The sequence below is a fragment of the Macaca thibetana genome, chromosome 7 (genome assembly GCF_024542745.1).
Source record: "Macaca thibetana thibetana isolate TM-01 chromosome 7, ASM2454274v1, whole genome shotgun sequence".
Taxonomy (NCBI): Eukaryota; Metazoa; Chordata; class Mammalia; order Primates; family Cercopithecidae; genus Macaca; species Macaca thibetana.
The window spans coordinates 36,594,580-36,615,262 of NC_065584.1; the positions used below are offsets into that span (position 1 = coordinate 36,594,580).

At 38.5% G+C, this 20,683-nt stretch overlaps 1 protein-coding gene across 9 annotated transcripts in view; it reads right to left on the reverse strand.

Moving 5' to 3' along the window:
• The window catches only part of PCNX1 (pecanex 1), a 211,224-nt gene that overhangs the window by 18,038 nt on the left and 172,503 nt on the right, over positions 1 to 20,683 (reverse strand). For all 9 annotated transcript variants that reach the window (XM_050797302.1, XM_050797310.1, XM_050797309.1 and 6 more), the window contains 3 exons: positions 20,109 to 20,339; positions 8,100 to 8,200; positions 7,180 to 7,330 (listed from right to left, as the gene is read on the reverse strand). In XM_050797302.1, the coding sequence (XP_050653259.1) occupies positions 7,180 to 7,330; positions 8,100 to 8,200; positions 20,109 to 20,339 (483 nt within the window). The remainder of the gene's footprint in view (positions 1 to 7,179; positions 7,331 to 8,099; positions 8,201 to 20,108; positions 20,340 to 20,683) is intronic.

A 20,683-nucleotide genomic window follows, 5' to 3' on the forward strand; every position in this document is an offset into this window, starting at 1 on the left:
TAGGAAACGCCGGTGTTGGGGGTGGGGAGGGGTACATCCTTCTCTGTATGGGATGAGAAGTAAGGAAGTACACAGCATAACTTTTGGAGATACTGCTAACTCCAGAGCTGCTTCTAGAATCCAGCTAAGGCTAGAATTCAGCTAAAACACATTTTGCTGAGCTGCTTCCCTTTTTCCATCCCACTTCTAACACTTCTTTACAAACATTTCTTGAGTGCACCCCTCAATTAATCTCTTGCACAAGAATCTTGGACTCTAACCTGTTTTTAGACCACTTGATCTAAGATAGCATTCATAATATACTGATAAGCAGTTCTTAACTTCTGTATATCATACACCAACTCTCCTAATTTTTATTTTAAATACTGAGTTCATATTTTCCTATACAAGCAGACAGTCAGATGTCATCTGATACACTATCTTTTAACAAATAGTTCTACTAGGTAAGGAATGCCATCTTTGTAGAGTAGTATTTTTACAATTACTTGAATGAAAAATGAAAGTCCAGACATAAGCAGTAACATTTTTTTCTACTTTTTTTTTTGGAGACAGGATCTCACTTTGTCACCCAGGCTGGAGTGCAGCGGCGTGATCATACCTCACTGCAACCTTGACCTCCTTTGCTCAAGCAATCCTCTCACCTTAACCTCCTAAGTACAGGCACACGCCCCCATGCCCAGCTCATTTTTTTTTTTTTTCTTTTGAGACGGAATCTAGCTCTGTCTCCAGGCTGGAGTTCAGTGGCACAATCTCAACTGACTGCAGCCTCCTAGGTTCGAGTGATTCTCCTGCCTCAGTCTCCCAAGTAGCTGGGATTAAAGGCACACACCGCCACATCCAGCTAATTATTGTATTTTTAGTAGAGATGGGGTTTCACCTTGTTGGCTGGGATGGTCTCGATCTCCTGACCTCGTGATCCACCCACCTTGGCCTCCCAAAGTGTTGGGATTATAGGCATCAGCCACTGTACCCAGCCCAGCTAATTTTTTAAAAAATTTTTTGTAGAGACAGGGTCTTCCTATGTTGCCCAGGGTGATCTCAAACATCTGAGCTCAAGCGATCCTCCTCCTGCCTCAGCCTCCCAAGGTGCTGGGATTACAGGCATAAGCTACTATGCCTGGCCAATAATCACATTCTTAAGAAAATGAACAAAATGCTGGAAATTATCAGGCATGCCCAAAGTGGAAAATGTTTCATCTTGTTTAAATATCTCTTCACTGGCTTTAAAATGCTTGAATAAATATGTAAAGTTCTACGTACACTGAAAACTGTGAGGTGCCTCTGTATGTGGTGATTTGGAAAGATGTCTATGTCATATTAAATGAAAAAAATAGCATGTTACAATTAATTTGCATAGCAAAATTACATTTTTAAAAAGGAGCATATCACACACATAGATGAAAATGTATGTGCTTAGAATAAATCAGAAAAGATACATCAAATTACTGGCAGTGATTGCTTCTTGGGGATACTGTACAATAATATGGAGTGATGGAAAGATGTTTATTATTGAGCAATGTTTACTTTTTAAGAATATTCAAGAGACTATCAGTTTTACTGGTAAAAGTTTTCAGAAGAATTTTAGAAATATACTTGAGATGTTATAAGCAGATGCACAGGATACACTTTTTTAGAGCAATGAAACTCATTCATTAAACATCTACAGTCCACTGTCCCAAGCAAGGAGAACATAAAGATTAATAAGAAATTATTCCTGTCCTCGAGGATATCACAGACCGTAACATTTTTAGCACATAGCATATGTAAACTCATTTGGATTTTGATTGGTTTATTTTAGTTCTAACAACTATGTAATCCTCAAAGAGTGCTAATAAAGGAAAATAAATAAGGAGGAAATATATTTTACAAAAGCAATTAGAGGACAAGAAAGAGAACAGATGAAAAAAGGAATTTGCTTAATCTGAGTTTTGGTTAATCTTCTTCTGCAAAACTGGGATTAAAATAACTTTCTGGGTTGTGGTGATTTAATGCATATGAAAGTACTGTGTACATGTAGGACACTATACAATAGTAAATACTGTACAGATCATAACAGTTTCTTCTTGGGGTTTTTTTTTTAGAGACTAGGCGTTGCTTTGTCGCTCAGGCTGGAGTGCAGTGATGCAATCATAGCTCACTGTAACCTCAAACTCTTGGACTCAAGTGATCTCCCATCTCAGCCTCCCAAGTAGCTGGGACTAAAGGCATGCGATACCTTGCCTGGCTAATATTTCTGTTTCTTTTTTGCAGAGACGCAGTCCCGCTATGTTGACCAGGCTGGTCTCAAACTCCTGGACTCTAGAGATCCTCCCAACGGTGCTGGGATTATAGGCGTCAGGCACCACGTCCGGCATACCATAACAGTTTTAGTTACCAAAAAGTAAGCACATGTAATACATAAGGTTGGAGAGGGTGGGGAAAGAACTATAAAGAAAAAAGTCCAAAAACACCTATGAAGTACTAAAAGTACATCATCAAAGACTATGTCTGAAAGGCAAAGGTTAACAGAAATTTTGTATTTTCAGCTCTCTGGAAACAGAATCTTCTTAAAAGTCAAATTGAAATACAATTTACAACAAAATGCACCCATTTTAAGTGTACAGTTAGATGCATCTTGACAAATGTGCATACCCAGGTAACCACTGCTGCAATCCAGATATAGAGCATTTCCATCACCTCAAAAAGTTCCTTCCTGCCTCTGGCATTCACTCTCTAAACTCCAAGTAACCACTGATCTGCTGTTTGTTATTAGTTTCTTTTTATTGCTGAGTAATATTCTTTTGTGTGGATATACCATAATTTGTATGCCTGTCTGCTGATGGACATTTGAGTACTTTCCAGTTGGAGGTTATTACGAATAAAAACACTATAAACGTTTGTGTTTAAGTCTTTGTGTAGACATACACAGTTGACCCTGGAACAACGCAGGGGTTGGGGTGCCTATCCCTATGCACTCTAAAATCCATGTATAACCTTTGACTCTCCAAAAAATGTTAACTACAAATACCTCACTGTTGACTGGAAGCCTTACCAATAACATAGTCAATTAACACATAGTTTGCATTTTACACATATTATATACTGTATTCTTACAATAATGTAAGCTAGAGAAAAGAAAATGTTATTAAGAAAATCATAAGGAAGAGAAAATATATTTACTGCTCATTAAGTAGAAGTGGATCATCATAAAGGTCTTCATCTTTGTCATCTCACATTTGGAATAGGCTGAGAAGGAGGAAGAGGAGGGGTTGGTCTTGCAGTCTCAGAGGTGGCAAAGGTGGAGGAGGTGGAAGGAGAGGGAAGAGAAGCAGGTACCCTTGGTGTAACTTTACCAAAAACCATTATACGTTTCTGACATTTTTCCTTTTTCATTTCTTTAAAAATGTTTCTATATAGTACCAATTCTTATTCTACCTTTTGCTTTAGTTTTAGTGTCCACATCACAGAAGGGTCCATGCTGTAAAATAAGTCAAAAATCAGTCTTGAATAATCCGAATCACTCTGCCAGACTATGTAAAGTCAGCTTGTTTTCTGGCACTGCTTCCTTGTCGTCCTCATCATCTGGTGCTGGCTTGGAAGCATTCATCTCCATAAAGTCATCTTCTGTTAATACTTCTAGTGTGGTGCTTAATACCTCTTGAATCCCTCCAAGAGCCACACCTTGTAATCCTTCATCCTCTACCTTTTTTTTTTTTGCCATATCAACAATCTCTTTCATGATTTCCTTGATTGGCTCTGTCATAAATCCTGTGAAGTCATGTACAACATCTGGGCACAGTTTTCTCCAGCAGAAATGTATTATTTTGTGTTTGATAGCTTCCATGGCTTTTTCGATAACAGCAATGGCATCTTCAATGGTGTAATCTTTCTAGACTTTCATGATGTTCTATCAGGGTTCTCTTCCATAGCACTGACAATCCTTTCCATTGAGTACCATGTGTAATGAGCCTTAAAGGTCTTTATTATAACCTGATCTGGAGGCTGCATTAGAGAAGTTGTTTGGAGGCAAGCAGACCACCTCCGCACCTTCGGTGTTGAACTCATGGGGTTCTGGGTGGCCACAGGCACTGTCCAATATCAAAAGAACTTTAAAAGAAGGTCCTTTACTGGCAAGGTACTTCCTGACTTCAGGGACAAAGCATTGGTGGAACCAAACCAGGAAGAGTTCTCTTTGTCTAGGCCTTCTTGTTGTACAATCAAAATAGCAGTTGGTGCTTATCTTTTCCCTTCAAGGCTTAGGGGTCTGCGGCTTTATAGGTAAAGACAGTCCTGATCATAAACCCCTCTCTGCATTTGCACAAAACAGTAAACTTAGCTTACCCATTCCTGCCTTAAATTTTGGTGCTTCGTGCTCTTCCTTACTAAAGAGTGTCCTTTGTGGCTTCCCCACCCCCAACCCCCACTGCAGAATAGGGTACTTTCACCTGCATTAAAGATCTGTTCAGGCAGATATCCTTTCCCCTCAATGATTTTCTTAATGGCATCTGGAACTCGTCTGCTGCCTCTTGGTTGGCAGAAGCTGCTTCTCCTGTTATCTTGACATTTTTAAAGCCAAAGCTCTTTCTAAAATTATCAAGCCATCCTTTGCTGGCATTAAATTTTCCAGCTTTAAATCCTTCACCTTCCCTATGCCTTAAGTTGCCATATAATGACTTCACTTTTTCTTGAACCATATTAGTGTTTTATAGGTATGCCTTTCTTATAGAAATCCTGCATCCAACATAAAAGCTCTATTTTCAACATGAGATGAAAATGTATTTTGTAAAATGTGCAAGGTTTTCCACCTGCTGGTGTAGTAACAGTGGAAGCTTCACAAATTTTTTTTTTTCCACACTGGTCCTTAAGATGGATTTACTTATCTTGGAATGGTGGGCAACCACAGTTGCAGACCTCAATCTATGGCACATATCAAGCAACTCAACCTTTCCTTTTAATGTCGTGACTTTTCTGTTTCATGGGGGCCCTTTCAGCATCACTAGTGGCGCTATGTATGGATCCCATGGTGTTATTTAAGGTTATGGTACTGCACTAAACACAATGAGAAATACAGGAGAACTGCAAGTGAGCTCTTTTTATTGAAATACACAATTTACTGGAAAGGCGAACTGCTCACACAGAGATGATCAGTGCCACACGGCGTTTTAAGCACATTCCCAACATTTGAGCTCACAGAAAAAGCAACAGAAGGTGACTATGACATTACTGTAGTGGTATAATATTAATATGTACCACAGTTAACTTTATGTAGTTACGATTTAATACTGCATCTTTGTTTGTTTACATTTCTTTCAACTGCAGATGGTGCCACGTATAGTCTATAAGTGTTTTTGTAAGTTTTGACAAATTTTAACTTTTTATAATAGATTTCTGTGTGTTTTATGGTAGCAAATAATAAAATAAACTAGTATCTATGTGTATTTTATGCATTCATGACATACCTAAGTTTGTCTTATTTTATTGATAATTCTAGGCTTTGTAGTTCATCTTTTTCAAAGTGTTGTAAATTTCCAAAAAAGTTTCCAGTACATTTACTGAAAAAAAATCTGTGTATAAATGTAGCTATGCAGTTCAAACCAGTGTTGTTCAAGGATCAATTGTACTTTAATTCTCTTGTGTAAACATCTAGAAGTAGAATTGTTGGGTTGTAAGGTAGATGCATATATCCTTTCTTTTAGTATATGAGCCTATTGTTCACTTTTATGGATTTTCATGAGCACATGAACTTTGGCAATGACCAGTACTGATTTACACATCTAGATTTTCCTGCCTGAGAGATCCTCATAGACAACCTAATGTCTTGCTCAAAGTGATGATCAATAAATGGCTGCTGTTTGTGACTTTATAGGTCAATCTCCACCCTCCCAGAAGGTATATCAGAATTAAGGAACTTCTTCAGGTTGCATTACATTCTCCACCTCCTCTCCTCCCCTCATCCCTCCATGGTTCCTGGGTTCCAATTCTACATTCTCACCTCCCTGTTTATAAATGTTGTCAGTCCTGGGGCATCATCCTCAAACAGTATTCCATTTTTTCAAAGAGATTTTCAAATAATGTGTTCCTTATTAGTAATGTTCCTAAAGAATGTGAAGTTTTTAATTTAATTCCCACACTTTATATTATACTATAATGACTTGAAAAGTAAGTTACATTTTATTTGGGGGCAAAATATTCAATTATATTTGAGCACTGCAGATACATTTTAATGAGTCTTATCACGAAGTCTCTATCATCAGATCTGATAACTACCATCCAGTGGAATGGAGGAACAAGTGCCAGTACTTAATTTCACAATATATTCTTGCAATCATCTAGGGCTTTAGAAATGCATTGTAGGGCCTCACTTTAATGTCATTACCCTATTAAGATATTTAGGTAAGCCTAAGTCTGTCCTAATCACCTATTATTCTATAAAACACATGGAATGAAATTCATCCTTCAGTAACAGCAGTACTTGTAACACTCCTGAAGTTTACTACACTACATTTAGAGTTGGCAAATATTCATACAGGGAATAGGCAGGAATTACAATGATATGAAGTCAAAATAAGTATTATGGAGACCAAGGACCTTTACTTATTTCATGCCTATATCTGTCACTCTCTAATGTTAATATTCAAATTTACTATTAGAAACATAGGTTCAGGTTTTAAAGATTTAATATATCTTGTCATGAAATCACATTTTTCTTTTATTCAGATCAGAATATTTCTCAAAAGGTTCCTAAGACACATAATTTGGAAGCTGATATGCTTTGGTTGTGTCCTCACCCAAATCTCATCTTGAATTGTAGTTCCCATAATCCCCACATGTCCTGGAAGGGAACCAGTGGGAGGTAATTGAATCATGGGAGCAGTTACCCCATGCTGCTGCTCTCGTGACAGTGAGTGAGTTCTCATGAGATCTGATGGTTTTATAAGGGGTTTTTTCCTCCTTTTGCTTGGCACTTCTCCTTGTTGCCACCATATGAAGAAGGATGTGTTTGCCTCCCCTTCTGCCATGACTGTAAGTTTCATGAGACCTCCCCACCCTTGTGGAACTGTGAGTCAATTAAACCTCTTTCCTTTATAAATTACCCAGTTTCGGGTATTCCTTACAGCGGCGTGAGAATGGACTAATACTGAAATCATGTGAAGAAGGATCAGTAAACACCAGTAATGAATTAGAAAAATCTCATCTTACCTGATGGAGTTTAATGGACATACGGATCCCAGGGACTACTACTTTTCTTAGCAATTCCATGTCAGCAAAGATCCATTCATCTCGAATTGAAGAAATACGGAAATCTCCTTTAAATAGGGCATGCAATCCATAGAGGAATGACTCTAAATTACTGTTAAGATTGGAGATAAAAGTTCACATGTTTTGACAAAGGTCTTCCATGACATTGATTCTTACATCTGCGTGTGCATCAGAATCACCTGGAGTGTTTTGAAAATACAGATTCCAGGAACTAATGTCAGAACCCTGAACCAGAATCACAAGAGATAGGGCCTGTCCGACCTGGGACCCTTATTTATGAACCACTGTAATAGTGAATCCATGAAAATAAACAACAGGCAAAGAGCCTATAGATTTGGTTAAAGTTAAAATAAATTAAGAAAAGCTTAATGGAAAACATGTAGTTATCACAGAAAAAATTCAAAATATGTGAAATTCTGATTCATTTGGATGTATATGTTGGGAAATTCAGTTTAGATTTAGAGTCTCCAAATCTACTACTATATTAGAAGTATAAATACCCTGGACAAAGACTGCAAGGAAATACGGAAAAATAGAAATGAATGAATTTGTTAGAAAAATAGATGTAAACAGGAGGAGGCCAATCAAAATTCATGGGTGGTTATATTTTAAAATTTCTTTAATTCATTATATTCTCGTTATCAGTGGCTACCCACACATGTGTGAATTTTAAAAACCAGTTCTGTTAACCAGTTAGGACAGCTCAACTATGTTCAAGAAGATGATGTATAGAAATATAAAATCTAAAAAGACTTTACAATAAATTAGCATAGAATACAGGCTTCCACGAAAAATGATTTCAGATTTAGGTAATACAGCTTCCCATACTCTCTTCCTCAGAACAGAAATGCCTTCTTTACCTGGACATATGATGGGATGCAGTCCCCAAAGCTCTCCGTCCCAGTACACAGAGTCCATAACAGAGAGTCACCAGGGATGAATCTTTGTCCACATCCAGTGGCTTTAAAAAACAAAAAAAATTTGTTATCAGAAAGGCATATAAGTATTTAACAAATCATAAATCTAATTAATATAGAGAAATGACAAAGAATTTTAAAAGTACATAATTTCTATCTCCTCAAAATAAACTTAATAAAACTGTATGAAATGAAGCATGAATGTGTATGGGGAGTTTCTTTGGAATCCTTAAATAAAATATAAAATTTCATAATAATGGAACATAATTAAAACAAAAAAAACTGACTCTATTATAAAATGTTAGGATTTTAGCTAAAGATTTCAAAGTACTTACTGGGATTATTGATACTACCCTCTCCTGAAAATACAATATTTCTATTTATTAGTTACTTATTTCTTTTTTTTTCTTAACTACTTATTTTTTACCATAACTTGACAAGCAGGCAATTAGTGGCAGATGAGTTAGCCTATTAGTGACTATAAACATAGTAAAGAAAATCAAGTTGATATTCACAAATATTGTTTCTCCTCAACCTTTTTATTTTTTAACAATTACATACTTTACAGTTGAAAGAAGCTGGTAACTGTCCTGTTTCTCCCTCTAAGAAAGTCGAAATAATAATCACTGATTACCTTACATAATACTAAAGAAAATCTTGGTAGCATCTCAGTTACCAAAAAACAATCCAGGGCAGTGCTTCTCAAAGTATAGTCCCAAGACCAACAGTATCAACATCACCTGGAAACTTGTTAGAAATGCAAATCTCTGGCCACTCCAGATCTCTGATATCAAATTCTAGAGATGGAGTCTAGCAGTCACTCTCCAGGTGATTCTAATCCATGCTAAAGGTGAAGAATCAATGATACAGGCTAATAATTAGCTTAATTATTCTAACTTTGCCAATGGTATTTATTTTTGGCTTTATAAATCATTAACTTATAAACACAATAGGGGAACAGTCTAAGATATTAACTTACTATTGATAGGTTAATTATCATGAACTTGATAATTTAGTTAATGGCGACTATGTTAGAGATGTCCTAGTTACTTGCCAATTAGATTGTTTCTAAAGACATATTACCTCTTACAGCACATACTCTAGTTTCATCAAGTAGGCATTTTGAAAAAAATTTTGGGTCCAGGTTACAAAACAGCAAATAAAGAGTATGAGAGCACTAGTTTAAAGAAATACAAAAGAAAAATATAAGAGAGTGGGTGTAGACTTGAAGTCGTATAAAAAAAAAATACTAAAGGTAGTTACAATGGGTGATAAAATGACAGGTGATCTTCACTCTTTTTTTCTTCTTCTCTACCTCCCTTTCCCTGTCAACTTTCCAGATTAAAAATGTATTGTTTCTGTGATGAGAAAATTTTTTTTTTAATTCAGTTCAGATTTACCTCAGCCAAGATGATTCAATAGAGACCATATCTACCCTCCTACCTGAAACAGCCAAAGAACTGGGCAGAATACATGACACAACAGTTTTCAGACACTGGACACTGGTTCCTGAGAGACAGGAAACAAATGAGGTAGCCCTACAACTGACTGAGCTTATTACCTAGAGAGTTTCCAGACCACAAGAAAGGGGAGCACAAATTGAGCCGGAGGCCTCTGAGTCAGCTGGAGCTCACAGGGCAGAGTGCTAGAGAGAGAGCTACTGAGAGAGGGAGGTGAGGGAACTCAGAGATCTGCAGCAGAGTGCTGATCAGCACACGCACAGAGGACCCTAGGCTGAGAAAAGAATCATCCCAACGGAATAGAAAGGAATAGCAGAAAACCTTGGGACTGGCTAGAACACTCAGGATGGCATTGTCTTGGTCATGGGGAAGAATTAGCCCCAGACTAACAGCTGCTCTGATCCCTCCAAAGCAAGCCCTGAAAGGATCAAACTGTCCCCAAAGAATTTAACTGTGTCACAAAATGAAGTTCAAGAATTATTTACAGGAATACAGAAATATCCAGCACCCTTGAGGGTAAAATTCAAAAGAATGACATCTAATAAAAAATTGAAAGGCATGTAAGTAGCAGGAAAATAGGATCCATAATAAGAATAACAATCAATTAGCCACTCAATCAAAACTGACCCACAACTGACACAGATGTTAGGCTTAAACCACAAGGATATTAAAACAACTATTTTAACTATATTCCATAAACTTAAGAAGGCAGAGGAATGACTGAGCATGTTGAATGAGACATAGAAGATTTGTAGAAAGGACCCAAATCAAAATTCTAGAGATACAAAATGAAGCAATGTCTAAGATAAAAAATATACTGAATGGGATTATTGGTATATTAATTCAGAAGAAAAGATAAATGATCTCAAAAAGTTAGCAATAGAAACTATGCAAAATGAAATACAGAGAGAAAAAAGACTGAAAATAAATGGGGCATCAGGGAGCTGTACGACAATCAAGCAGCCTAATATAAACATAATTGGAGTTCCTGCAAAAGGGGGAGAAGAAAACAGAAAAAACTATTTTTAATAATAGTGGAGGCAGAGTATTGGAGTAATCCAGAATAACTACTCTGATCCTTGTTGATAAGGAAAATAGAGAACCAGGCACCCGTGTGGCTCCTAAGGATGGGCTGAAGCTGGGGTCTGGGCCTTGTGACTGAGAAGACTGTTAAAGCTAAAACCACCTCTATTCCTGCCTTGATGACACCTATCCAGAAGTAGAAAAATGCTCCCCTTTTAATCCTATAGATTTTGAGAATTTTGACCTGCCTGAGAAGCACCGGAATGCACACCTCCCCTTGAATGGCGTGCCTCTCGTGGTTCTGGATGGGAGAGAGAACTGGAAAAGCTGTTACAGCTGGGGTCCCCCCTCACCAGTGAAGATGCCCTCTCCACCATAGGAATCCAATTTGTTGCCATCTCCTTTGATCATTCTGTTGATCCTGAATGTTTGCTTATGACACAGATATTTATATTTCTTAGTCCTTTATAGTTTGTGTTTTTATTAATAAAGCATTTACTAGATTTTTAAAAAAATCATGAAAAGTCTCCAAATCCGAAAAAAATTATGTACCCACAGATTCAAGAATCTCAATGAACTTCAATAACCACAAACAGGTGGCTGGCAAGATGGCCAAAGAGGTGGCTGGCGAGATGGCCAAACAGGAACAGCTCCAGTCTGCAGCTCCCAGGAAGATCAAGGCAGAAAGGAAGTGATTTTTGCATTTCCAACTGAGGTACCTGGCTCATCTCATTGGGACTGGTTAGACAGTGGGTACAGCCCACTGAGGACAAGCAGAAGCAGGGTGGGGAGCTGCCTCACCTGGGAAGCACAAGAGGTTGGGAACTCGTTCCCCTAGCCAAGGGAAGCCATGACGGACCGTGCCGTGAGGAATGGTGCATTCCAGCCCAGATACTATGCTTTCCCCATGGTCTTCACAAGCCAAAGACCAAGAGATTCCTTTACGTGCCTATGCCACCAGGGCCCTGGGTTTCAAGCACAAAACTGGGCGGCCATTTGGGCAGACACCAAGCTAACTGCAGGAGTTTTTTTTCATACCCCAGTGGCACCTGGAACGCCAGCGAGACAGAACTATTCACTCCCCTGGAAAGGAGGCTGAAGTCAGGGAGCTAAGTGGTCTAGCTCAGTGGATCCCACCCCTACAAAGCCCAGCAAGCTGAGATCTACTGGCTTGAAATTCTCACTGCCAGCACTGCAGTCTGAAGTTGACCTGGGATGCTCAAGTTTGGTGGAGGGAGGGGCATCTGCCATTACTGAGGCTTCAGTAGGCAGTTTTCCCCTCACAGTGTAAGCAAAGCCGCCAGGAAGTTGGAACTGGGCAGAGCCAACCACAGCTTAGCAAAGCCCACTGTAGCCAGACTGCCCTTCTAGACTCCTTCTCTCTGGACAGGGCATCTCTGAAAGGCAGCAGACCCAGTCAAGGGTTTATAGATAAAACTCCCATCTCCCTGGGACAGAGCACCTGCACCTGGGGGAAGGGGTGGCTGTGGGCGCAGCTTCAGCAGACTTAAACATTCTGCCTGCCGGCCCTGAAGAGAGCAGCGGATCTCCCAGCACAGCATTCGAGCTCTGCTAAGTGGCAGACTGTCTCCTCAAGTGGGTCCCTGATCCCTGTGCATCCTGATTGGGAGATACCTCCTGGCTGGGGTCAACAGACACCTCATACGGGAGAGCTCTGGCTGGCACCTGGCAGGTGCCCCTCTGGGACGAAGCTTCCAGAGGAAGGAACAGGTAGCAATCTTTGCTGTTCTGCAGCCTCCACTGGTGATACCCAGGCAAACAAGGTCTCAAGTGGACCTCCAGCAAACTCCAGCAGACCTGCAGCAGAAGGGCCTGTTAGATGGAAAACTAACAGACAGAAAGGAATAGCATCAACATCAACTGAAAGGATGTCCACACAGAAACCCCATCCGAAGGTCACCAGCATCAAAGACCAAAGGTAGATAAATCCACGAAGATGAGGAAAAACCAGTGCAAAAAGGCTGAAAATTCCAAAACCCAGAAGGCCTCTTCTCCTCCAAAGGAACACAACTCCTCACCAGCAAGGGAACAAAACTGGATGGAGAATGAGTTTGACAAACTGACAGAAGTAGGCTTCAGAACGTGGGTAATAACAAAGTCCTCCAAGCTAAAGGAGCATGTTCTAACACAATGCAAGGAAGCTAAGAACCTTGAAAAAAGGTTAGAGGAATTGCTAACTAGAATAACCAGTTTAGAGATGAACATAAATGACCTGATGGAGCTGAAAAACAGCACAAGAACTTCGTGAAGCATACAAAAGTATCAATAGCTGAATCGATCAAGCCGAAGAAAGGATATCAGAGATTGAAGATCAACTTAATGAAATAAAGCATGAAGACAAGATGAGAGAAAAAACAATGAAAAGGAATGAACAAAGTCTCCAAGAAATATGGGACTATGTGAAAAGACCACACCTACATTTCATAGGTGTATCTGAAAGTGATAAGGAGAATGGAACCAACTTGGAAACATTCTTCAGGTTTATTATCTAGAAGAACTTTCCCAGTCTAGCAAGACAGGCCAACATTCAAATTCAGGAAATACAGAGAACACCGAAAAGATACTCCTCGAGAAGAGCAACCCCAAGACACATAATCGTCAGATTCACCAACGTTGAAATGAAGGAAAAAATGTTAAGGGCAACCAGAGAGAAAGGTCAGATTACCCACAAAGGGAAGTCCACCAGACTAACAGCGGATCTCTCTGCAGAAATCCCACAAGCCAGAAGAAAGTGGGGGCCAATATTCAACATTCTTAAAGAAAAGAATTTTCAACCCAGAATTGCATATCCAGCCAAACTAAGCTTCATAAGCTAAGGAGTAATAAAATCCTTTACAGACAAGCAAATGCTGAGAGATTTTTGTCACCACCAGGCCTGCCTTACAAGAGCTACTGAAGGAAGCACTACCTATGGAAAGGAAAAACCAGTACCAGCCACTGCAAAAACATACCAAATTGTAAAGACCATCGACACCATGAAGAAACTGCATCAATTAACGGACAAAATAACCAGCTAGCATCATAATGATAGGATCAAATTCACACATAACAATATTAACCTTAAATGTAAATGGGCCACATGCCCCAATTAAAAGACACACACTGGCCAACTGGATAAAGAGTCAAGATTCATCGGTGTGCTGTATTCAGGAGACCCATCTCATGTGCAAAGACACACACAGGCTCAAAATAAAGGGATGGAGGAATATTTACCAAGCAAATGGGAAGCAAAAAAAAAAAAAAAAAAAAAAAAAAAAAAAAAAAAGCAGGGGTTGCAATCCTAGTCTCTGATAAAACAGGCTTTAAACCCAAAAAGATCAAAAAAGACAAAGAAAAGCATTTCATAATGGTAAAGGTATCAATGCAACAAGGAGAGCTAACTATCCTATATATATATATGCACCCAGTACAGGAGCACGCAATTCATAAAACAAGTGCTTAAAGACCTACAAAGAGACTTAGACTCCCACACAATAACAGTGGGAGACTTTAAAACCCCACTGTCAATATTAGATCAACAAGATAGAAAATTAACAAGGATACTCAGGACTTGAACTCAGTTCTGGACCAAGCAGACCTAATAGACATCTACAGAACTCTCCACCCCAAATCAACAGCATATACATTCTTCTCAGCACCACATCGCACTTCTTCCAAAATTGACCACATAGTTGGAAGTAAAGCACTCCTCAGCAAATGTAAAAGAACAGAAATCATAACAAACGGTCTCTCGGACCATAGTGCAATCAAATTAGAACTCAGGATTAAGAAAATCACTCAAAACCACACAACTACATGGAAACTGAAAAACCTGCCCCTGAATGACTACTGGGTAAATCACGAAATTAAGGTAGAAATAAATAAGTGCTTTGAAACCAACGAGAACAAAGACACAGTGTACCAGACTCTCTGGGACACAGGTAAAACAGTGTTTAGAGAGAAATTTATAGCATAAATGCCCATAGAAAAAACTGGGAAAGATCTAAAACCAACACCCTAACATCACAATTAAAAGAACTAGAGAAGCAAGAGCAAACAAATTCAAAAGGTAGCAGAAGACAACAAATAACTAAGATCAGAGCAGAACTGAAGGAATCAGAGACACAAAAAACCCTTCAAAAAATGAATCCAGAGCTGTTTTTTTTGAAAAGATCAACAAATAGATAGACTGCTAGTCAGATTAATAAAGAAAAGAGAGAAGAATCAAACAGACACAATAAAAATGATAAAGGGGATATCACCACTGATCCCACAGAAATACAAAGTACCATCAGATAATACTATAAACACCTCTACGCAAATAAACTAGAAAGTCTAGAAGAAATGGATAAATTAACCTGGAAGAAGTTGAATCTCTGAATAGACCAATAACAAGTACTGAAATTGAGGCAGTAATTAATAGCCTATCAACCAAGAAAAGGCCAGGACCAGATGGACTGAGAGCTGAATTCTACCAGAGGTACAAAGAAAAGCTGGTACCATTCCTTCTGAAACTATTCCAAACAGCAGAAAAGAGGGACTCCTCCCTAATCATTTTATGAGAACAGCATCATCCTGATACCAAAACCTGGCAGACATACAATAAAAAAAGAAAATTTCAGGCCAATATATCTGATGAACATCAATGAGAAAATCCTCAATAAGATACTGGCTGACAGAATCCAGCAGCACATCAATAAGCTTATCCACCATAATCAAGTTAGCTTCATCCCTAGGATGCAAGGATGGTTCAACATATGCAAATCAATAAACGTAATCCATCACATAAACAGAACCAATGACAAAAACCACATGATTATCTCAATAGATGCAGAAAAGGCCTTTGATAAAATTCAACACCCCTTCATGCTAAAAACTCTCCATAAACTAGGTATTGATGGAACCTATCTCAAAATAAGAAGAGCTATCTATGACAAACCCATGGTCAATATCATACTGAATGGGCAAAAGCTGAAAGCATTCCCTTTGAAAACCGGCACAAGACAAGGATGCCCTTTCTCACCACTCCTATTCAACAGAGTACTGGAAGTTCTGGACAGGGCAATCAGCCAAGAAAAGAAATAGAGGGTATTTAAATACGAAGAGAGGAAGTCAAATTTTCTCTGTTTGCAGATGACATGATTGTATATTTAGAAAACCCCGCTGCCTCAGCCCAAAATCTCCTTAAGCTGATAAGCAACTTCAGGAAAGTCTCAAGATACAAAATCAATGTGAAAAATCACAAACATTCCTGTACATCAATAACAGACAAACAGAGAGCCAAATCATGAGTGAACTCCCATTCACAATTGCTACAAAGAGAATAAAAAACCTAGGAATACAGCTTACAAGGGATGTGAAGGACCTCTTCAAGGAGAACTACAAACCACTGCTCAAGGAAGTAAGACAGGACACAAACAAATGGAAAAATATTCTATGCTCATGGATAGGAAGAATCAATATTGTGAAAATGGCCATACTGCCCAAAGTAATTTATAGATTCAATGCTATCCCCATCAAGCTACCACTGACTTTCTTCACAGAATTGGAAAAAACTACTTTAAATTTCATATGGAACCAAAAAAGAAACCACATAGCCAAGATAGTCCTAAGCAAAAAGAACAAAGCTGGGGGCATCACGCTATCTGACTTCAAACTATACTACAAGGCTACAGTAACCAAAACAACATGGTACTGGTACCAAAACAAATATATAGACCAATGGAACAGAACAGAGGCCTCAGAAATAATGCCACTCATTTACAACCATCTGATCTTTGACAAACCTGACAAAAACAAGCAATGGGGAAATGATTCCCTATTTAATAAATGGTATTGGGAAAACTGGCTAGCCATATGTAGAAAGCTGAAACTGGACCCCTTCCTTACACCTTATACAAAAATTAACTCAAGATGGATTAAAGACTTAAACATAAGACCTAAAACCATAAAAATCCTAGAACAACAACTAGGCAATACCATTCAGGACGTAGGCATGGGCAAAGACCTCACGACTAAAACACCAAAAGCAATGGCAACAAAAGCCAAAACTGACAAATGGGATCTAATTAAGCTAAAGAGCTTCTGTACAGCAAAAGAAACTATCCTCACAGTGAACAGGCAACCTACAGAATGGGAGAAAATTTTTGCAATCTATCTATCTGACAAAGGGCTAATATCCAAAACTACAAGGAACTTAAATTTACAAGAAAAAAACCAACCCCATCCAAAAGTGGGTGAAGGATATGAACAGACACTTCTCAAAAGAAGACATTTATGTGGCCAACAGACATATGAAAAAAAGCTCATCATCAATGGTCATTAGAGAACTGCAAATCAAAACCACAATGAGATACCATCTCATGCCAGTTAGAATGGTGATTACTAAGAAGTCAGGAAACAACAGATGCTGGAGAGGATGTGAAGAAATAGGAACACTTTAACACTGTTGGTGGGAGTGTAAATTAGTTCAACCATTGTGGAAGATAGTGTGGCGATTCCTCAAGGATCTAGAACCAGAAATACCATTTGACCCAGCAATCCCATTTTGGGTATATACCCAAAGGATTATAAATCATTCTACTATAAAGATACGTGCACGTGCATGTTTACTGCAGCACTGTTCACAATAGCAAAGACTTGGAACCAACCCAAATGCCCAGCAATGATAGACTGGATAAAGAAAATGTGGTACATATACAACATGGAATACTATGCCACCATAATAAAGGACGAATTCATGTCCTTTGTAGGGACATGGATGAAGCTGGAAACCATCATTCTCAGCAAACTAACACAGGGACAGAAAACCAAACTGCATGTTTTCACTCATAAGTGGGAGGTGAACAATGAGAACACATAGACACAGGGAGGGGAACATCACACACCAGGGCCTGTTGGGGTATGGGGGGGCTAAGGGAGGGATAGCTTAGGAAAAATACCTAATGTAGATGACAGGTTGATGGATGCAGCAAGCCACATGGCTTGTGTATACCCATGTAACAAACCTGCACGTTCTGCACATGTATCCCAGAACTTAAAGTATAATAATAATAAAAAAAGAAACATGAGAAAACTACACTAAGGCACATTGTATTTAAATTGCTTAAAACCAGTAATAAAGAGAAAATCTTAAAAGCAGCCAGTGAAAAAAGATATTATATTGTACCTACCATTTTTTCAGAGGAACAAAGAAAAGAATGACAGCGGACTTCTCATCAGAAACAATGCAAGCCAGAAGACAGTATAGCAACATCTTTAATTTGCTGAAAGAAAAAAACTAGTTCAAGCCTGGTAGCACTATTTTGTTACTGTTGGAGAAGGCATGTGCCCTACTCCCGAAATTGCATTAGAAATTCTCACCAAAAATTCTTGCTAATACTAACAATAAAGTGAAAGAAATACTTATCGTTTGAAAAGTAGGAGAAAGAAACTGAGATGAATCCTTTCATTTTGGCATTGAAGGTAATTTTAATGCAGTTAGTTCAGGATCAATCTTATACTATCTTGAAAGGGAACTACAGAAGAAGGGTCTGAGGCAGTTTTTAAACATTCAGATGAGGGCACTACAGCTTGAGTCAGCAAGTCTGGCCTGATTAACGTCCCCAGGAAGAGGTTATTCTGGGAATGCTGATTCAGAGAATAGCATCCAAGATCTTAAGGAGATGAAGATAATCTTGTTCAACTTAAAAGAAAAACTAGGGCAAACGGGAGACCATATAGCTGGAAAAATACAACTGATAATCTTCTTCTAAAGAGACTGTAAGAATAGAAAATAAAACAGACCAGGATTAGTGAAATAAGCTACCTGAAGAGACTGGGGATACCCAAGTTTAGAGGTAAACCTTTTGAATATATGATTTATTACCAATCAGGACTTCCTTGAGCCATGTTCATGACCTCAGCAATAATCTCTAAAGGTCCTTAAGGTAGGATGGAACCCTGTTCCTGAGTGGGTACACTGTGAACCCCTAGCAAAAAACATCATGACTAAATCACAACAAAATAACCAATATCATCTGAGCCAAAGAAGAGCTATAGGATAATATGACTGTTCCCATTACTTCTCCCAACAAAAGTCAGTCCAAGGATTTGAGAACAGTATGCAAAACATTTTAAATATATTTTATTTACGAAAAAATAAAACTACTTGTTATATGTTTGGAAGAAAGAAGTTTAGCTTTGAGGTCCTCTATTTCCAGCCACTGTCTACTGGTCTTCTGAGCCTTCTGTGAGGTTCTTTTATCCAACTCACTATCCCTTCTTTTAAGATATACTACTCTGCTCCATATAAACTGCACATCCAGTACAAAAGCTCAAAGCCACCACTCAGAGAGGAAGTACAAGATGCTCCTGTTCTTACTGATGGAGTAAAAAGAGGCTGATATGATGGCTGTCTTACTCTAAGTGGTGGCAAAGGAAGGACTAAACCAAGTGCTAAATCTGAAGATGGTCAGTATGTACCTCCTAGACCATGATGAAGGCACCAGTTGTCAAGACAGCTCACTACGCTACATGATAGTGGGTAAATCTGTACATAGGATGCTGGTGGTTCAACTACACAAGTCTTTTGCTTAAAAAGCAGTAGTAGTGGCAGGAATTAGCTTTGTAATCACAGGCCTTGGCATTGCGATTATGTTACATGGAGTCTGACCAGGGGTGTGATACTACCACAAAAATCATGAGACCTAGAAGGAAGCCATAGTTGCTGAAGTCCCTAACTCATCTTACTTTTAGGATAAAACATGTTATCCTAATGTGTGGATTGGGAACCACCAGAATTTAAATCAGCCCTAGTGATTCCCAGCCTAGACCTAGATCAGAATCTTATAGGTGGGGCCCAGGAATCTGAACTTTTACAAGTTCCTATGCCTTTTTTACTCACATTTGAAATCAATGGTCTAGATCCACACTGTCCAATGTGGTAGTCACTAGCTACACAGGCTCCTAAATTTAAATCAGTTAAAATTCAATAAAATTTACAATTCAGCTTTTTAGTTGTACTAGCCACATTTCATGTGTTTCACAGCCACATGTGGCAGTGACAGCACATTTCCAACACTGCAGAAAGCCTATTAGCCAGCACTGGTCTAGACTTTGTATTTGGGACAAACACATCTAATTATCCTTAAGTGTGGCAGAGAGAGGTAGAATTTCTTAAGGACTAGATTTTGAAGTGTAATGCGTGGAATGTGAATGTATGTGCATGCTTATGCATGCCCAGGGTAGAGGAGGTGCTACCTGGACAATGAGACTGGGACACTGCAAATGAAAGAAAGCGGGAGGTCACTTCCTTTAACCTGTTTCGGCAGAGTTGGTTTGGCCTAACCATAATGAACCAGTTAGGTTATCTTAACCAGAAGATCAGAAAGAGGAAGGTCTGGAAAAACTGACCTCATAAGAACAGGGACATTCTTTGCATCTTTGGAGAAACTTGGATTCAAAGAGTTGTAAATGAAATAAACTCTACCTTTGCTCTTCGGGAAGAGCAGTACTCTATCCAGTTGAGGTAAATCACACAGAAACTCTCCCTAGATATGCCTGCCAGTCGGTGGTCATAGTCTTCATCAATGTTTGGATTAAAGGTTGGGTCCACATCAACATAATTGCGATCGGCACACAGACGAAGTCCTTCCTGCATTGTCTCATTAGCTAGCCACTCCTCTAGCTTAGAAGAGGTCGTAACATAATAAATGATACCCTAACATGAACAAGACAAAAAAAAAAAAAAAGAATTCAGATTAAATTACTATTTCAATTAACTCAGATTCATCAATGAAATAAATTCCAATTATTTATAATGATATAAATTCCCCCATTACAATTATTTATAACGATATAAATTCTCCCTCAATATTCTACATATGTATTTTAAGAATACTATAATATACCTCAGGCCTTACTGGATGAAAAAATATCTAATACTTTAAAATCACAACCACAAATTCAACAAAGCAACTTCAAAACAATTCTGTTTATTTATTTTATTTTATTTTATTTTATTTTACTTATTTATTTATTTATTTATTTAGAGACAAAGTCTTA